At 43.6% G+C, this 18,940-nt stretch overlaps 1 protein-coding gene and 1 pseudogene across 1 annotated transcript; both read left to right on the forward strand.

Moving 5' to 3' along the window:
- The first annotated feature begins 631 nt into the window (after nt 1-631).
- UCP3 (uncoupling protein 3) lies at nt 632-8,051 on the forward strand. The gene is made up of 6 exons (XM_047071270.1): nt 632-830; nt 1,567-1,777; nt 2,061-2,261; nt 3,458-3,559; nt 4,113-4,293; nt 6,281-8,051. The coding sequence occupies exons 1-6, from the start codon at nt 705-707 to the stop codon at nt 6,393-6,395; spliced, it is 936 nt and encodes a 311-aa protein (XP_046927226.1). The 5' UTR covers nt 632-704; the 3' UTR covers nt 6,396-8,051.
- A 6,987-nt stretch (nt 8,052-15,038) lies between these two features.
- On the forward strand, nt 15,039-16,228 carry LOC124505927 (protein FAM91A1-like; annotated as a pseudogene).
- Nucleotides 16,229-18,940: the final 2,712 nt, after the last annotated feature.

Below are 18,940 nucleotides of genomic sequence, written 5' to 3' on the forward strand. Positions count from 1 at the left end.
GACCCATTTCCCTCCCTCCTCCACGCAGAACATCAGCCTGGGAATCCCACAGTGTTGGGAGGAAACGCCTCTAGTCATAGATTAACCATCTGCAGTGACAGAGAAGGAATCGAAGGCTGGGAAGGATTTTGTTTAAGTATAATAAAAGTATATTCAGGCAGCCTTGCATAAAACGCCTTCATCCAAGCTAACTAGCAGTTTAGGTGAGCCAGGAGGCACATTTATTTTGTTGATTTGGGATAGAAAGACCTGAAGTGGGGAGACTTGGCAGGTTCTCCATACACTTCAGGGGGCAGGTCCTTCCCAGGGGGCAGCCTGATGTGAGGGAAGGAGCACAGGGTGTGGCGTGCAGTCAGAATGAGGTCTGGTCCCTGCCTGAGCCTCAGTTTCCTCCTCTAAAGGATGAAGATCCACCCAGTCAGTGGAGGGAGGAGGAGGAAGGCGAGGATTGCAAGAGTGAACGGATTCTTAAAAGCCAAATCCACACAGCTAAGCATAGCAATGCCCAGGTTTTTCTCTTGCTAAAACCTCTGCCAGTGCTGAACGGAGCCTGGGGACAGGTGCAGATGGCCCAAGTTCCATCTGCCTCCTCTGGCCTGTCTCCTGCAGCCTCCTCCCTGCACTAAAGCTCAGGGCTACAAAGGGGCCTGTCTCCTTGGACCTCTACTGGGCCCTGGAGGGACCAGACAGAACCTTCTGGGACCATGGTTGGACTAAAGCCTTCAGACGTACCTCCCACAACAGCTGTGAAGTTCCTGGGGGCAGGCACAGCGGCCTGTTTTGCTGATCTCCTCACCTTTCCACTGGACACAGCCAAGGTTCGCCTGCAGGTAGGTGCTTTTTGGCAAGGGTCATTGCTCAGATCAAAGGAGGGGCTGAGTTCTCCACCCCAGCTCCCCTCATGTCTGCCAGCATGCTCTTCCTTACACAGAACCCTGAGCAGGCCACTCACTACGCCACTGTTTCAACCCTGCCTCACCATTTCCCCATCACCATCATCCAAGACAAAAAAAATCTTAATCCCTTGGACCCTTCATGGCCTCACAGTAGTCTGTAAACCATAAAGTGTGAAGTAAAAGTAACCATGTGACCTTGGACAAACCGTCAACCACTTGTGGGAAAAACAATCTGCCCTCCATGTGCTCTGAGGGTTGAGCACCACACCGTGTATAACAGCTTATGAGCTATAAACTGCCGCACGAGCCTCAGTTATTTTTACTGGGGATGTGATGGCTGTATAATCATGCTTGTTCTTGAAAACCAGCCCCATCAGGGTGCCTGGGTGGCTCAGTCGGTTGAGCATCCGACTTCAGCTCAGGTCATGATCTCGCGGTCCGTGAGTTCGAGCCCCGCGTCGGGCTCTGGGCTGACAGCTCAGAGCCTGGAGCCTGCTTCGGATTCTGTGTCTCCCTCTCTCTCTGCCCCTTCCCTGCTCATGCTCTGTCTGTCTCTGTCTCAAAAATAAATAAAAACATTAAAAAAAAAAAAGAAAAAAGAAAAAGAAAAAAAGAAAACCAGCCCCATCTGCCCCCTCTCTGCTCATGTCTCTGCCGGGATGTTTCTCAGATCCAAGGGGAGAACCAGGCGACGCAGGCAGCCCGGAGAACCCAGTACCGTGGCGTGCTGGGCACCATCCTGACCATGGTGCGCACCGAGGGCCCCCGCAGCCCCTACAACGGGCTGGTCGCTGGCCTGCAGCGCCAGATGAGCTTTGCCTCCATCCGCATCGGCCTCTATGACTCTGTCAAGCAGTTCTACACCCCCAAAGGATCGGACCGTGAGTGTCTGGTATCTTGTAGACACCGAAGGGGTGGGCAGAAGCATACTCAAGGCTAGTGGGTCAGAGATGAGGGCAGTGCAGACTCAGAGGCAGAGCTGGGGCATGGGAGGCTGATAACAGACACTCATGAGGAGGCCGAGCCACTGTCAGGAAAGCTCTAGAAGCCTGGCCTAGAAGAAGAGGCAGGCATCAGGCAGGGGCAGCTCCCCAGAGAACAGCATCAAGTCCAGAGAAGGGCTGGGTGGCAGAACACCGGCCCACTCTCTCTCCTTCTCTCCAGACTCCAGCATCACTACCCGGATTTTGGCAGGCTGCACCACAGGAGCCATGGCAGTATCATGTGCCCAGCCCACGGACGTGGTGAAGGTCCGATTTCAGGCCAGCATACACCTTGGGGCTGGGAGCAGCAGGAAGTACAGCGGGACAATGGATGCCTACAGGACCATCGCCAGGGAGGAAGGGGTCAGGGGCCTATGGAAAGGTAGGTCTGGACTCCAGGCTCAGAGGGCCTTGGGCAGAGCATTCCCTACCCTAGGGCTAGGGCAGAGTACTAGGCAAGGAGAGATCTCCAAGCATGGTGTATTCCAGTGATTCTGAAAGAACAACCCAACCAAAACTGTCACACTGCCCTGCCACAGTACCCCAAATTCAGTTCAACTTGTCAACCTTTCAGCGTGCACAGGCTGCTGTGAGGGAGACAGAAATTAATAGAAGACACTTTCCACAGCCTCGTGGCTCTCACAGACAGAGATAAGCCATGTCGAGGAACAGCATTCCACAGGGGAGGATGTGCTAGGTTCATACAGAGGTGTGGGGCCAGAGGCAGGAGAGGCCATGTAGTCTCCAGGGGTGGTGACGGAAGGTGATGCTTAAACTGGGCCTCAAGGCTCAGTGGGCTCTAGATGTGTGGAGATGGAAGGGAAGGACTTCCCCAGCAAAGCCCTATCAGGGGTGACTACAGGACATGGAGAAGAAATAGAGGCCACTGGAGGAGGCAGCTATGAGTTGTCAGGCACAGGGAGGTGCGGCGTGGAGGGGGCTTCTTCAGGAACAAGACTTCAGGATTCCCCGTGTGTCCAAGTGGTGACTTTGACAAATGCCGGAGTCTCTCTCACATGTAGATTGGGGGTCATACTAATCTTTGCAGAAGGAACAGTGACCCAGTGAAGGTTAAGGACAGGACACCTGGTCACAGCCTTATTTGCTATGTGCTTTCCCAGAACCCAGCCCTTGTCTATGATATCAGTGGCTTGGCCTTGATGCTCTCCTGGGGCCCCCCAGGGCCACCTTCCATCACTGCTCCAAGAGCCTTGCCTCTCTCTTCCAAAGAAAGACTTCCTTGTCTGGCTTTAGCCAGCTCTCAGGGAAGCTCATTTTAATTTTGACAGGTATTACAGATTATTCTCCAAAATATGGCTCAAGCAAATATAAGAGGGCCTCTCTGTTTTCTGTCTCTGAGGTGGATATAGATAATCTAAGAGTTGTTAACTCCAGAGAGGAAAGTGTAGAATCTGCTCAACTGAGGCAGGCTCCTCCGTGGAGCCTCCCTGGAATGGAACATTCCATTCCTCCCTGGAATGGAACATTCTGTTCCCCAAACTGGGGCCTGTGACCTTGCAACCAGGGAGCCCACATCTCCTATTTTCCACTCATCGGCCCTCACCTCCTCCTTAACAGGAACTTTGCCCAACATCACAAGGAACGCCATCATCAACTGTGCTGAGATGGTGACCTATGACATCATCAAGGAGAAGCTGCTAGACTATCACCTGCTCACTGGTGAGGCCTTGGGCTCCAGGCAGCTGCCCTCCCACAGCAGGGAGGGAACCTAGAATTACAGAGTGGGCACTACTCAGAGGCACCTGGGTGTTAGAAGGAGCAGAGAGAGGAGCAGCGCCCGATAAAAATGCCCAGTGTAGGAGCGCCTCTCTACTCGCTAGATGGGGTGCTGCCCGATTCATGAATCGTTTAATAGAGCCAATTAGATCTTTTAAAAAATGCCCGGTCCATCATTGTGACAAGTGGGAAAGAGCCCTGGGCGGGGAGGCCAAAGACCTGGCTTCCAGCCAGCACTTCCCACCATGCCTCTTTAAGTAAGAGTCTCCTTCTCTGACTTCATTTTCCTCTAATGAGGTCATTGGGCTGCATAGCCTTCCAGCTCTGGGACAGCCCTGTTCTATTTTGCGAGTACTGTGAGAGGTTTAGATAGCACTATCCTTACACGCGAGGAGTTCACAGTTTGGTGAAGGACAAACGATGATGCACATGGAACAGAGAGCAAGTGTGCTGCCATCTCACAGCTCGATATTTGCCCTGCCCTCTCCTGCTACAGACAACTTGCCCTGCCACTTCATCTCTGCCTTTGGAGCTGGCTTCTGTGCCACAGTGGTGGCCTCCCCAGTGGACGTGGTGAAGACCCGGTACATGAACTCGCCCCCAGGCCAATACCGCAGCCCCTTGGACTGTATGCTGAAGATGGTGGCCCATGAGGGCCCCACAGCTTTCTATAAGGGGTGAGCCTCCCCCTTCCTGCTTCCAGCACCCCCTCCCAGAGAACCCGGGCTTGTTTCCTTCCCTCCTTCCTTCTTTCCCTCCTTCCATGTATAATATGCCTGCCATGGGTCCACCTGGGGACATGGTGGTGAACAGCACAGATGTAAATGCCTCAAAGGAAAAATATAAAGAACTATGGGAGTTTAAAAAAAAAAATGGACCAAATCTGATTTGGAGAGTCAGGGAAGGCTGCCTGAGAAAAAGAAGTCTAGGCATAGGTCAGAGTGCTTACTGGGCAGGAGAGAAGGAGAGAGAGATGGTTGGCAATCTTGACTTTTCTCCAACCCAAAGTCATGACTGTGGAGCACCACTGATGGCGGCCAAAATGCCCAACACACTTCACATTTTCTTGCCTCTGTGTCTTTGCTTTTACCATTCCCTCTTAATGGAATGCCTTAAATCTTAGCCATGCTTCAGAACTAGTTCAAATGCCACCTTCTCCCCAGCGCTCTCAGGTCAAATTTTTCCTCCTCCCTGTGAACTTCAGCAATGCTTCCTTGATATCATTTTTTATGGTATTTACCACCTCCTACTTTGTGTTATAGGATTTGTAAGTTTCAATTATCCCCCATGCTAGATCGTAATGATCACAAACTTAAAATGTCAGAGCCGTGGCTCTAACCCAAATCGTCAGATGCTACCTCCCCCCTTCCACCTCCTACCACTGACGCCTTCAGCAGACAGTTTTCTGGTGCCCAACCATAGACTGGACCAAACATGCAATCAGGTTCTCAACCCTGGGAGTGACATAATAAAACTATTTCAGTTGGCAGATTGTTCTTTCCCTGTAAGTGCTTCTATCATTACAATCGATCAGTGGTAGCCACCTGTCTCAGTTCATTCTTTCACTTGGAAAACATTTACTGAGCATCTCCTGTGTGCTGGGCCCTGTGCTTCCCTCAGAGAGCGGCAGACACATGGGTGACATTTATTGAGCATTTACTGATACTGGGCCCTGCACCGTGTGCTGTATAGTAACTCACTGAATCCTTCACAACAACCCTATGAGGTCAATATTGTTATTTTGCTTATTTTACAGATGAGGACACTGAGGCTTAGGAAGATTCAGTAACTTGTCCTAGGTCATGAAGCTAGAACCTGAAAGAGCTAGGATTTGAACCCAGGTCTGATTCTGGAGTTCATATTCATTGTCTCAGTGCTATACTCCCTGTGGAGCCTAGGCTGAGGGTTCTGGAGAGGCCTTGGGATGAGGTTGTGGTGCCCAAGCTAAGCCCTCCAGAGCCTAGAGCAACCAGCCAGGCAAGGAAGAGAGTAGGGGACATTCCCAGACAGAGGGAGCATCACGAGCAAAGGCACGGAAGCAAGGCTGGCAGGAGAGAGAAGACCTGGAGAGGATCTGCAGAGAGAGAGGCTGAAGAGGGAGCAGGGCCAGGTCACAGGCTCCTCCCTGAGTCTGCGCAGCTAAGGTGGGGACTGTCTCCCAGCTGCACTAACACAGGACAGGCAGGCTCTCTGGAGATTGGCTAAACTTGGTGTCACCCAGTCTTCGCCCTGTGGTGAGCCAGCTTCTAGGTGCCCTGGTGGGACCCCCTCAGGGATGGCCCCTCAGTCTGTAAATGATCCCAGAAACACCCAGCAGCAGGGTGGAGTCAGGTGGTTTTAGTTGAGCTCCTTAACTGCCCTGGGCCTCAGTTTCTTTTGAAAAAGAAACCTGGCAACCATCACAGCTACCTTATAGAATTATAGGAATTAACTGCCTAACACAGAACCTGGCTCAAAATGTGTTTTCTTTCCTTTCCTTTCCTGACTGCAACTTCTGCCTAAATTCCTTCAGCAGAGAAGAAAAAGCCTAAACAGATCTCAGAAAATGCTCACAACAGAAGCCTAGGTCCTTTGGCACTAACACTGTGAATGGGGGGAGCACTGGAGATCTCTTTGGGACTCTTAGTCCACTCCACCTGATGTTTTGGTTGTTTCTCTCATCAGGTTTACACCATCTTTTTTGCGTTTGGGAGCCTGGAATGTGGCGATGTTCGTGACCTACGAGCAGTTGAAACGGGCCTTGATGAACGTCCAGATGCTACGGGAATCTCCATTCTGAATAAGGCAGGGCCGCTTGGTACTTAAACTGGAACAAAACCAGTTAAGACTTTACTAGAGCAGTGGGTCCATACACACACAAACCCACACATGTTTACAGAACTGTTTACTTGCTGCTAAGTCAAGAAATAGAAGTGGAGGAAGGATTCTGGTCTTCGGTGCTTTGTCTTAAGAACACAGTTGTTTTGCATGGACAAGATGGCAAATAAATTATATTAATTTGGGGGACCCATTAAGTTGGATGCCTAATATTTAGGCAAGAAAAAATAAGCCAAAACATCCATGTGGATAAAACAGAAGTTTGCAAACTATGTCCTTTAAAAAATAAATCTGATTAGATGATGAACGGTAGACAAGAAGGACTACAAGCATGGGACGGGAGTGACACACGGTACTTGGAAATCAGCTAAGGAATTTGGAGGGACACTGCCAAAGCAACGTAGCTGTGACTGCAGCCTTTGGTTAACCGTGGATCATCAGCCATATGTGTAATGTGTCTGCCCTTCAGAAGCCATTGAGATTCTAGAAAATATGAGACGAGAGAGAGAGAGAGAGAGAGAGAGAGAACCTGGAACCTGTGCCAAAGGAGCACTGCTGGGCCAGCAGGAGGCTGAGGTTTGTAACTGTTCCCTGAGGACACTGGAAAATGAAAAGGGCAGACTCCATCTTCTTTCCTGTAAAATGGCAGTCATAAACCCTTCCTTCCTATCTCACCAAGGATGTTATGAGGATCAAGTGACAAGGTGGACATAAAAGCACTTTATAAAAGCAAGAACTCTTATATTTACAAGTGTAAATATAAGGATGAGGCCTTGGGAGCTATTTTCTCAGGACAGTAAGGAACTTCCAGGGAAGTTGTTGAAAGGCTGAAAGGTTGTCTAGAGGCTAGACCTAAGGAACGAGGGGCTGGGGGCCCAGGGGTGACAGAGGATGACACGCAGGCACCGAAGCCCCACTCCCATGCAGCCCTCGCTTCCCAGCTGGACTGTGAGGCACCTCAAAGGGTGCCAGGCTTGGGGGGAAAGAGGTAGATGTCAGGCTTGAAAGCCTGAAGTAGCAGGACTCAAGAGTTCTTTGGAAAATTATTATAATTCAATAAAGGGTGTGGGAATGAGAACAGCTATTTCTTTTTGCCTCCTCTTTCTTGGACAGAATGCCTCTTTCTCACCAGGTTCCCTGTTTGTCAGGGCTGGGCCTTTGGCCCCACATGCCCCAACTGCCTTCTGCCTTCCCCAGGCTGGTTGCTAGGCTTTTTAGGGCTTTGGCTTCTCCATCTGTATGTAAAATGCGGGCTTGAACCAGATGACCTCCTTCTGAACTTCACTGGACTTCTTTCAGGTTGATAATGCAGACCCAGAATGTTGGTCTTTTTCTGCTTCTTAGCAGCCTATGTGGGTCTGATGACAGAACTGGGTTCTGTCCCCTCCCCCACCTCACTAGCAACCTAACCACCGGAAATCCTTGTACCCCAGTGTCCTAGCAGAGAAGTGGAAATAACAAGCCCCCACCTTGCAGAAGTGCTCAGCAACATCATCCCTCCCTCTCCACTCTGACCCCCCTGCATCCTGGGAAAAAGCAAATGTCCACTTGCCCTCAGCACTTCCCTAAATTTAAATTATAATTTAGAGATTATCAACATATACGAACTGGAAAGTCCAAACAAAAGCAAAAAAATAAAAATGATTTTTATTTAATGTCTGGTTTGACTTTCAAATAAAACCTATATTTAAATTTTTCTCTTTCTTTTGACTTGACTGGCATGTGCAAATCATTCTTAAATCCCAGGTCTCAGTTTGTAAGTTCCTAGAGGCCAGGAACTATGTCTTCCATGAATTTCTATATAGCAACATTAACACATCCTCTACCCAGAGCAAACTATTCAGATATTCAGATGATGCTGCCAAAAGAGAGAGGGGATCAATTCTACTAAGATATTTTGATTGGGATCAGCACCTTAGTGACCTCTGAGTCCAGACTCTTGGAGAAAGGAACACAAGATTAGTGGGAGATCTTCTACAGTTTCCCAGGTAAAATATTAGATCTCTTTCCCCACTTCTTAAAAGCAGAGGTTGAAACAAATGACCTAAAGCTCTAAAATTTGGTGGGCGTAAGGACTGAGTGAGACAGCTTCCACTAAACCACACTACGCATGCCCTTCCTAGTCCTGACCCCACTCTCTGCCACCAGGAAGTCATGAATGAGATCTCATAAGAAGGTCAGATCACAATCTGAGACTCACACAGGGAAGCCAGCTTCTTAGCTCTGTGCAGCCATTCCCCACTGCACACCCACAGACACCTACTCCATCAAGTCAGTAAAAGGAAAACTGCTCTTTCTCAAACTCTTCAGGCAAAAATGAGATAGTAGGGGCCCCAACACAGTCACATTTGTGACATAATGGATAACTGACTTCATATAAATCTTGTAAGTAAAGGTAGTATTTTTTAAAGGAACATTTTATTCAGAAGGAACGAATGTTAAGTAAGGAAATACAATCATATCTCTATGGATGAGTTCATTTGTGTCAGGACACTTTCAAAACTGCTGAATGCTAATATAAAGGACAACCTTCCGTGTACGTACAGTATAAGCCACATATTGTACTAAGTGCTGAGATAAACAAGGCCAATCCAGCCTCCAAGGAGCTCACTGAGGTGGAGGATGGTGGGGCAAGGAAGACAAATAAGCCATATGGAGTGATAAAAGCCACACTAGAGATATGCATAAGGCACCCAAGAGCAGGGACACAGATTAGGGACATCTGACCTGGTTTGGGGTCCAGGAGGCTTCTTGAAGGAAGACACCTACAGGACAATAGGAGTTATCTAAACAAAAGAGGGTGCTTCTGCTAAGGCCCAGAAACAAAGCAAGAACAAGGGGCATCCAAGTTTTGCCAGTTATCAGTACGACTGAGTTGCAGACCTAAACGGAAGCAATGAGAGAGATGGGGATGACAAAGAAAACAGGGACCTTGAAATGTTGTAGAAGCTACATATTATGGACTGAATGTTCTTGTCCTCCCCAGAATTCATAGGTATTAGATGAGGTCATGAGGGTGGGAACTCCATGATGGGATTAGTGTACTTATAAGAAGAGGAAGAGAGACCAGAGCTCTCTATCTCTCCACCACGTGCAGACACCGGTGAGAAGGCTGTCTGCAAGTCAGGAAGAGGGCCCTCGCTAGGGAACCAATTGGCTAGCACCCTGATCTTGGACTTGCCAGCCTCAAGAACAATGAGAAATAAATCCGTTATTTAAGGCACCAATCTATGGTACTTTGTTATGGCAGCCCGAGCTGACCAAGACGCCACATTAAGGAGTCTGGAGTAACTGGGTAACGTGGAGCCACTCAAGTGTTTTAAGGAGGGAATGAGTAGCTGCACTGTAGAGAATAAATTAATGGAGTGGCCTCTGGTAAGATGAGGCTATTGTTGAAACCCAGGCAAGGGTACTAACAGTGAGAGTTCAATGAACAAATAAAATCAATATTCCTTGGAAAGATTCAACCTGGACACAGTAGTAAGAAAAGAGAAGAATGATACGTGTTTTAAACACCATAGAAATATCCTCAATAATATTCCTAGCAAATTATTTCCTGGCCCCTGAACCAAATCGCTTGGGTATTGGCAGCCTCACCATTTCCAGCTCTGCCTAGGAGAGAGCTTTCTGATAATGACCCAAAGGTACAGACCTTGTACCATTTATTGCTTTGCCCACTTCTGTTATCTCTTAGACATACGCTGGGTCTGACATACATGGCAAACTTAGCTGCCCCTCTGATAGAGGCCCACAGCCCTGGTTACACTGTTTACCTGCCTGGCAGTCCCATGAGCCTGTAAATTCTTTGCAGGCATGCATGGGGTCATGTTTACAATTGCATCTCTCATCCTCTGCAGAGTGCCTAAGACATTGCAAAATGGGTTTATAAATGAATTTTTTGTTAATTTTTAAAAATACACATAATATAAAATTTACCATCTTAAGCATTTTTAAATATACAGGTCAGTGGTATTAAGTGTATTCATACTGCTGTGCAACCATCCACCCACAAAACTCATTTTTCATCTTGCAAAACTGAAACTGTCTTCCTACGAAATGTAACTCTCCATTTCCCTCTCCCCCCAGCTCCCTGTAACCATCATCCTACCCTTTTTTTTTAATGTTTATTTATTTGTTTTGAGGGGGGAGGGGCAGAGAGAGATAGAGAGAAAGAATTCCAAGCAGGCTCCACGCTCAGCAAAGAGCCCGACATGTGTGCAAGATCATGACCAAGCCAAAATGAAGAGTCAGATGCTCAACTGACTGAGCCACCCAGGCACCCCCGTCATCCTACTTTCTATTTCTATGAATCTGACTACTCCAGGTACTTCATACAATCATATAGTATTTATATTTTTGTGACTGACTTATTTCATTCAGCACAATGTCCTCAAGGTTCATCCTTGTTGGAACATGTGTCAGAATTTCCTTCCTTTTCAAGACTGAATAATATTCCATTATATGTATATACCATGTTTTGTTTATCCATTCACCTGTTCATGGACACTCAGGTCGCTTCTACCTTTTGGCTATTGTGAATAATGCAACATGCATGTATAATATCTTTTCAAGACCCTGATTTCCATTGTTTTGTGTATATCCCCAGAAGTAGAACTGCTGGATCATATGGCCATTCTATTTTTAAGATTTGAGGAACCATCATACTGTCTTCCGCAGTAGCTGTACTCTACATTCCCACCAACAGTGTACAAGAGTTCCAATTTTTCCCACATTCTTACTAACATTTATTTTCCTTTTTTTTTTTTAAATCATAACTATCCTAATGGATGTGAGGTAGTATCACACTGCGGTTTTGATTTGCATTTCCTTAATGATTAGTGATGTTGAACATTTTTTCATGTGCTTATTGGTCATCTGTATATCTTGTTTGGAGAAATGTCTGTTCAAGCCCTTTGCCCAATTCTAACTGGGCTCTTATTTTTGTTATGGAGTTTTAGGAGTTCTCTATCTATTCTGGATATCAGTCCCTTACCAGATAATGTGATTTGCAAATATTTTCTGTATTGTGTAGGTTGCCCTTTACTCTGTTGATTGTATCCTTCAATGCACAAAAGTTTTTAATTTTCATGAGCTTCAATTTGTCTATGTTCTCTTTTATCACCTGTGCCTTTGGTGCCTTATCCAAGAAATCACTGAAAAATCTAATGCTGTAAAGCTTTTTCCTTGTGTTTTTTTTCTAATAGTTGTATAGTACTAGCCCTTACATTTATGTCTTTGATTCATTTTGAGTTAATTTTTACATACGGTATTAATTAGGTAAGTGTCCAAGCTCATTCTAAAATGAATAATTTTTTAAAAGGTCAAGAAAATTCCTTCCTGAAATATAGCTTTGCTGTTGGCAATCTAAAACACTGAATAATCTATTTTTACAGGGGTGGAAATCTCTTGAGGATATAGTATACATGTGAAGTCATGTAAATGGAATGACTATTGACCTTATAACAAAAACCAAATCTAGAATCCCAGCTGTAATACTTTGTAGCTATGAGACATAGGTCAAATTCATAGTCTTTCTGAGCCTCAGATTCTTTATCTATGAAATATGAGAAATGATTTGGCAGAGAGCAAAAATCTATAGCTTTGTCAGCTAAAAGTGGTGAACTTTGTAGAAAACAAACTGGATTCCCCACGCGTTGTTGGTGACACTGTACTATGATACAGCCATTTTAGAAATGTTTGAGTTCCTTAAAATGTTAAATATAAACCTACCATAAGATCTAGCTGTCATCCTACTCTTAGGTATTTACCTAAGAGAAATGAAAGCGTATGTCCACAAAAAGACTTCTACATGAATGTCTGTAACATATTATTCATAATAGCCCAAAACTGTAAATATCCCAAATCCCTAACAATAACAGAGAGGACAGACACAACATTCATTATCACTATAATAGAATAATACTCAGCAGTAAAAGGGGAACAAACTACTGATACACATATCAACATGATGAGACTCAAAAAACATGTTAAGTGAAGAAACTAGACACCAAAGATTACATCTCATTTATATGAAAACTTTAAAGCTTATTTATTTATTTTGAGGGAGAGAGGGGGAGGGAGGGAGGGAGGGAGGGAGAGAGTGAGCATGAGTGGGGGAGGAGCAGAGAGAGGGAGAAAGAGAATCCCAAGCAGGGTTTGTGCTGTCAGCGCAGAGCCCCATGTGGGGCTCGATCTCACAAACCATGTGATCATGACCTGAGCCAAAACCAAGAGTCAGACACGTAACTGACTGAGCCACTCAGGTGCCCCATTTATATGAAAATTTTAGAAAATTGGGGCACCTGACTGGCTCAGTCAGTAGAGCATGCGACGCTTAATCTCAGGGTTGTAAATTCAAGCCCCACATTGGGTGTAGAGATTATTTAAAAATAAAACCTTTAAAACAAATTTACAAAATGCAAAACTGTAGAGACAGAAAGATTAGCAGTTATGTAGGGCTGAAGATGAGAGAAGGAAATGACTACAAACAGACACAACAGAACTTTTTGGGATGATGAATTGTAGTAATTGTTGTACAGCTATATAAATTTACTAAGAATCAATAAAACTGTACATTTAGCAATAGGTGAATTATATGGTATTTAAGTTGCACTCAATAAGGCAAAGTGGAAAAGGTTATATCCTAGTTCACAGCAGTACTACTGTAATAGACAAAAACGAGAAACAACATAAATGCCTGTCAACAGTAGAATGGATAAGTTGGATATATTCATATGATGGAATACTATAAAGCAATGAGAATTAACTACAGCTTCATGTACCTTGGATAAATCTCACAAACACAATGTTGAGTAAAAGACACATAATAGTACATAATGTATAATTCCATTTACGTGATGTTTAAAAACAGACAAAAAAATATTTGAAATATGTAGAAATCAAGATAGTAGTGGGGTGACTGGGTGGCTCAGTCAGTTAAGCATCTGACTCCTGATCTTGGTCTTGATCTCAGGGTCATGGGTTCAAGCCCCATGTTGAGCTCAAAGCTGGATGTGAAGCCTACTTAAATAAATAAATAAATAAATAAATAAATAAATAAATAAATAAATAAATAAAAAGACAAACAAATCAAGATAGTGGTTATTCTTTGGGTGAACAGAGGCAGTGAGGTGTTAATAATGTTTCTTTTTTTAATTTTAATTTTATTATTTTCAGTTTTACTAAGGTATCATTGACAAATAATATTGTTTCTTGAGATATGTGCTCATTATATAGGGGTATTCACTTTTTGAAAGTTTATCATGCTACACACTTATGGTTTGTGCACTGTTTTGTATGTTATGCTTCAATAAAAAGTTTACTTTAAAAGTGCACTAATTTTTAAAAAACAGTCCACTGGTGATCTCTGAGAAGCATGTGTGCGGGTACACTTCTGTGTGTCTGTATATCTGTGTGTGTGTGTGTGTGTGTGTGTGTGTGTGTGTGTGTGGATGATGAGACGAGCTGGCCAGGCAAAGATCCGAGGAAGTGTTCCAGGATAAGGAAACAAGCAGTCCACAGGCCCTACAGGAATAAGCCTGGCGTGTTCAGAGAATGGAAAGAAGGCTGTGTGTGTGGCTGGCATAAAGTGAATGAGATGAATGTGAGATCATTCCTTTATTCATTCATCAAATACGTAAGAGTTGTGCCAGAGGCTGAGAAGTCTGAGGACAGCCAATTGTTTGCAAAGTGTGGCAGAGAAAGGAAGGAGAGGGGGAAAGCCAAGGTAGAAGAAAGTCCTGAGGGTTCCTTTCAAATTACACATGCAGACACATACACACACATACACACAGAGTAGAAGAAAGGAAAAACTGAAGACGAGAGAAACATTACAGAAACAAGGTCCTGGAGAAAAACAGTAGAGGACAGAATAATGGGAATAGGTGAGAGGGCTCACTCTGGGAAGGATATGGGAAAGCTAAAAGTAAAACAGTCATAAAGACAAACATTTTGAAATAGAGAGAAGCAAAATTAACACATTCTCCCATCTCTCCATTGAAATTTGAGGAATGGCCACATATGGGAATACATTAGGGCTTAGAGAGTTATTTATAAAAAAGAGATTTTGAAAGTTATTTTTTTCCCTTAAAATATAATTTAATAAAGAAACTGGGTCCTCTGATGCGCTCCTAACACTGTTCTCTGTTCTCTGCCAAGCTGAGCTGTCTGGAGCCTTCACCATGAGGCAGCCTGGGAAATTCCAAAGTATAAGGTACCAGGCCTCTAGTACGCTCCCCCGAGCTGTCCCAGGGCCCTCACACCATAGACAGAGAGCTCCACATAAGGCATACTGCCCACAGAGTAAGCTGCTAGCTAATAGGTGACAGGGTCTTTAAAATTCACAGAGAGGGGCGCCTGGGTGGCTCAGTCAGTTAAGTGGCCGACTTCAGCTCAGGTCATGATCTCGCGGTCCGTGAGTTCGAGCCCCGCGTCGGGCTCTGTGCTGACGGCTCAGAGCCTGCAGCCTGTTTCAGATTCTGTGTCTCCCTCTCTCTGACCCTCCCCCATTCATGCTCTGTCTCTCTCTGTCTCAAAAATAAATAAACGTTAAAAAAAATTTTTTTAAATAAATAAAATTCACAGAGAAAATGTGCAAAGTAGGTTGTCCTCTACATGTCCACCATCAGTTATGATACAGAAATAGAACATAAACATGTCAAGGAAGATGAGTACAAATACTTTGAGGAGCTATTATACTCTAGCCGGTTTCATGCTGTACCTTTACCATTTATTGGATATTGTGGGACTGAGATAATACCATTTTTGCATTATGCTGAGATGATCTATGACATTTTGAAAACTGAGAAGAGTTATGCTTCATTGTCCAGTTGTCCGGGACTGAATGTCTACAGTTTCATGGCGTTAAAAGACAGTAGTACACTGATATTATGAATCAATATGGATCACTACATTTTTTCTTTTTGAAATTTGGGGGAAAAGTCACATCCTCTACCAATAAAGCCAGTAGAAAATCCCATAGAGATATGGTAGGTAATATAAACTGGTCAGATCACAAAAATGACATAAAGATATGAATTTTGCCTGAGGAATATACTACTGTGAAGATCGCTGATTCAGGTCCCCAACTCTCTGGATCAGTAGATTATAATGTGGTACACAGTTTATATAACAAAGGATTTATTTCTTTGAATAAATAAATCAATCTCTGATGACAATTTCATTCTCTTGAAGGTTTTATAATGAACTGAATGCCAGATGACTAGGTGATTACTTTGAAACTATGTATTATCTTTCAACAGGTAAGCATACTAATGTTGCTGAGCTTGCAAATGTCCTTGAGTGAGACTTATCATTGGTTAAGAATGATGTTTCCATGTATTGCTGATTGGGCTTTGCACATAAGAGACAAGTAATAAATGTGGATCAACTTCATTCATCATGGTGGAATGTACCCTGTGTAAACAAATTTAAAAGTAGTTTATATCTACAAAAGATACTCCTATCATGGCATGGTGAAGAAGGTAGGAGTCCTGAACAAGAAGCTGTGTGAGCTCTGATATCCATACTACGTCCAGCTGACACTGCCAGGATAAGCAGTTTGGGTCTGTCTACAGGATTCACGAAGATATTGTTTTCCTATCTGACTCAACTCTTGCCTTTTTAACGATGAGAAATCTTTCACCTAAAGTTGGCAAACTCTCACATGAGTCTCTGGACAGCTTCCTTAACAGAATTAGAAAAGATTCAAAACACTTAGGAAGGAGAAGTGCAGACTGCAGAAATATTTTGATCAGGCACTTAAAGAAACAAAATACTGTCTCTGCATCACAGTAACAACCCAATTATGGTTTTCTTCTGAACCTCTTACATTGTAAAAGCCTTCCTGATTTGAATTCTACAACTTGAAGCAGAGTTCTACACAAAAATTATAAATTGCTTGTTTCCACAGCTTCTCTAATAGATCAACCCATTGGCAATAGTATTGCTTGGCATTTTATTGTTGTTTTTTAATGTTTATTTATTTTTGAGAGAGAGAGAGAGTGAGCAGGGGAGGGGCAGAGAGAGAGGGAGACAAAAGATCTGAAGCAGGCTCCATGCTGACAACAGAGAGCCCCATGCAGGACTTGGAACTCACAAATCCATGAACCGTGAGATCATGACCTGAGCCAAAGTCAGACGCTTAACTGACTGAGCCATCCAGGTGCCCCCTGCTCAGCATTTTAGATCCATTATCTAGAAGTCACCACCCAGAAGTCAGATACCCATTTCTTTTACCGTCCAAAAGCATAAGACTTCAAAAACTATCATAGAGATTTCATGGTTATTATTTTTTTAAGTTTATTTATTTATTTTGAGAGAAGGAGAGAGAGGGAGCATGCGCGAGCAAGTTGGGGAAGGGCAGAGAGAAGGGAGAGACAGAGAATCTCAAGCAGGCTCCACACTGTCAGTGTGGGGTCCCACGTGGAACTCTAACTCACAAAACCGTGAGATCATGACTTGAGCCAAAACCAAGAGTCACCCCATATTTCATGGTTATTATTAAACACTAATAATGCCTTGGAGTCCTAATCCTGAAATAATTCCTACTTTAGATATGCTCATAATATTGAACAATGGGATGGGAGAAATCTTTCCCATTTGATGAAACAACTACAAGGAGGGTAATGAGTCATGTTAATATGATTGTCTATAAAGCACTGCAAATGTTAAGGGACAAAATGGGTTTGCAGGGATTTTTGTGGTTATGTTACCATGCTGTGTGCTTCTAAACAATTTACAAACGGAAGACTTGGTGATGTTTCTGAGAAGAAAGGAGAACCTGATTTCACTTCCGGCTCAGAGCAAATGAAAGTAGAGAACGATTTGAAATGGTCACTGAGGAAGCAACTACAGATTGAACAACAAAACAGAACTCTGATGTTGCCACAACAGAAGCCCACTGGTTTCTTCTTGATCTGTGCTTTGAAATTCCTGTTTAGCTCTGAATTAATGAGAAAGTTTATAGGAAAACTGCTACACACAAACTTTGCAGAAAAGAAAGCTGTCAAAACAAACAAAAAAACCCCTCCATTCTGGTACAAAACTATGTCTACGTGTCCTTAACTTTTCATTCATTCTAGGAAGGAGCTTTAACACTGGATATTCACACTGAAGCCACTTTTTCAAGTTTGCTTTACCATCTTAGGTTGGTATGGAAGTCTCATTTCCTGCAAATAATGCAATATTTAGAGACAGCATCTTATCAGAAAAGAATAGACAGTCACCTTCCTCAATTCATTTGCAATAATTTTATAACAACAACATTTGTTATTCACACTTGGTGTCTTTTTCTTTCTTAAAGTGTGCTTTATAGTGCCAGTCACTAAAAAGCATCCTGCTAGTGAGGTATAACTTAAATAATGTTCAAAGTGTTTTGTGGTGTAGTTTGGGAAACATTTGATAGTGTTTGGAATCTTGCTCATTATAGCACATCCTAATGCAACAAAGAGCTACTTCGAAAAAAATTTTTTTGACCCCTAATTTTTTAACAAAGAGCTTTTTAGCAATCAGCACTCTATTTTTTCATCTTGAATCAATCTGCATTTCATTTTATAAATCTAACGATAAACTTTATAGGCTTTATGATGACTGTTGACATTTATAAGCAGTCACTATGAATACTGTAATGGTGATTTTATGTGTCAGTTTATCAAACATAAATCTGGTTTAATTTTATATGTAACAAAATATACAACAAAACCTATGCTTTTGGGGATAATGGGAAGAGATTTATCTCTTCCTATGAAAAGACTTCTTGGTATTTAAAAAAATTTTTTTTTAACGTTTATTTATTTTTGAGACAGAGAGAGACAGAGCATGAACAGGGGAGGGTCAGAGAGAGGGAGACACAGAATCTGAAACAGGCTCCAGGCTCTGAGCTGTCAGCACAGAGCCCGACGCAGGGCTCGAACTCACAGACCGCGAGATCGTGACCTGAGCCAAAGTCGGCCACTTAACCGACTGAGCCACCCAGGCGCCCCAAGACTTCTTGGTATTTAGAGTAGAAAGAGTATAAAACAATAAATATCCAGTACTGAGAAATTTGATGAGGCATTAAGAATTCCTGTGGATATCTATAAATTGTGTGTATCAATTGAACATTGTGGAAGGTATACAAATCAGCAAGTTATGTATAATTTAGCCCTGTTTTATAAGATCTTAACTCAGACTATAAAGATTCACTGACATCTCATGAGAAGTTTTGGAAAACATTTTTTTTAACCCATTTAGAATTCATTCAAAGTGCATCAAGCAGCGCTTTAAAGGGTGTTAACATGGTCCGATTTGCATTTTGTTTGTTTTGGTTTTTTCCTTTTTTTTTTTTTTGTATCAGCATTATTGAAATATAATTAACATACCATACAATTCACTCATTTAAAGGGAAAGTCAACAGTTTTTTAGTATATTCAGAGTTGTGCAACCATCACCACAACCAATTTTAGAACATTTTCATCATCCCAAAACAACCACCCTCTCCTTACCCTTTACCTGTCATGCCCCAATGCC

This window comes from Lynx rufus, unplaced genomic scaffold (assembly GCF_022079265.1).
Source record: "Lynx rufus isolate CCGP_SWC_20201006 ecotype Redwood Valley unplaced genomic scaffold, mLynRuf1.p SCAF_9, whole genome shotgun sequence".
NCBI lineage: Eukaryota > Metazoa > Chordata > Mammalia > Carnivora > Felidae > Lynx > Lynx rufus.

Coding starts and splice junctions, on each gene's coding strand:
- UCP3 (XM_047071270.1), top strand. CDS start 705: ATGGTTGGACTAAAGCCTTCAGACGTACCTCCCACAACAGCTGTGAAG. Junction 2,262..3,457: donor GGTCAGGGGCCTATGGAAAG/GTAGGTCTGGAC, acceptor CCTCCTTAACAG/GAACTTTGCCCAACATCACA. Junction 3,560..4,112: donor AGACTATCACCTGCTCACTG/GTGAGGCCTTGG, acceptor CTCCTGCTACAG/ACAACTTGCCCTGCCACTTC.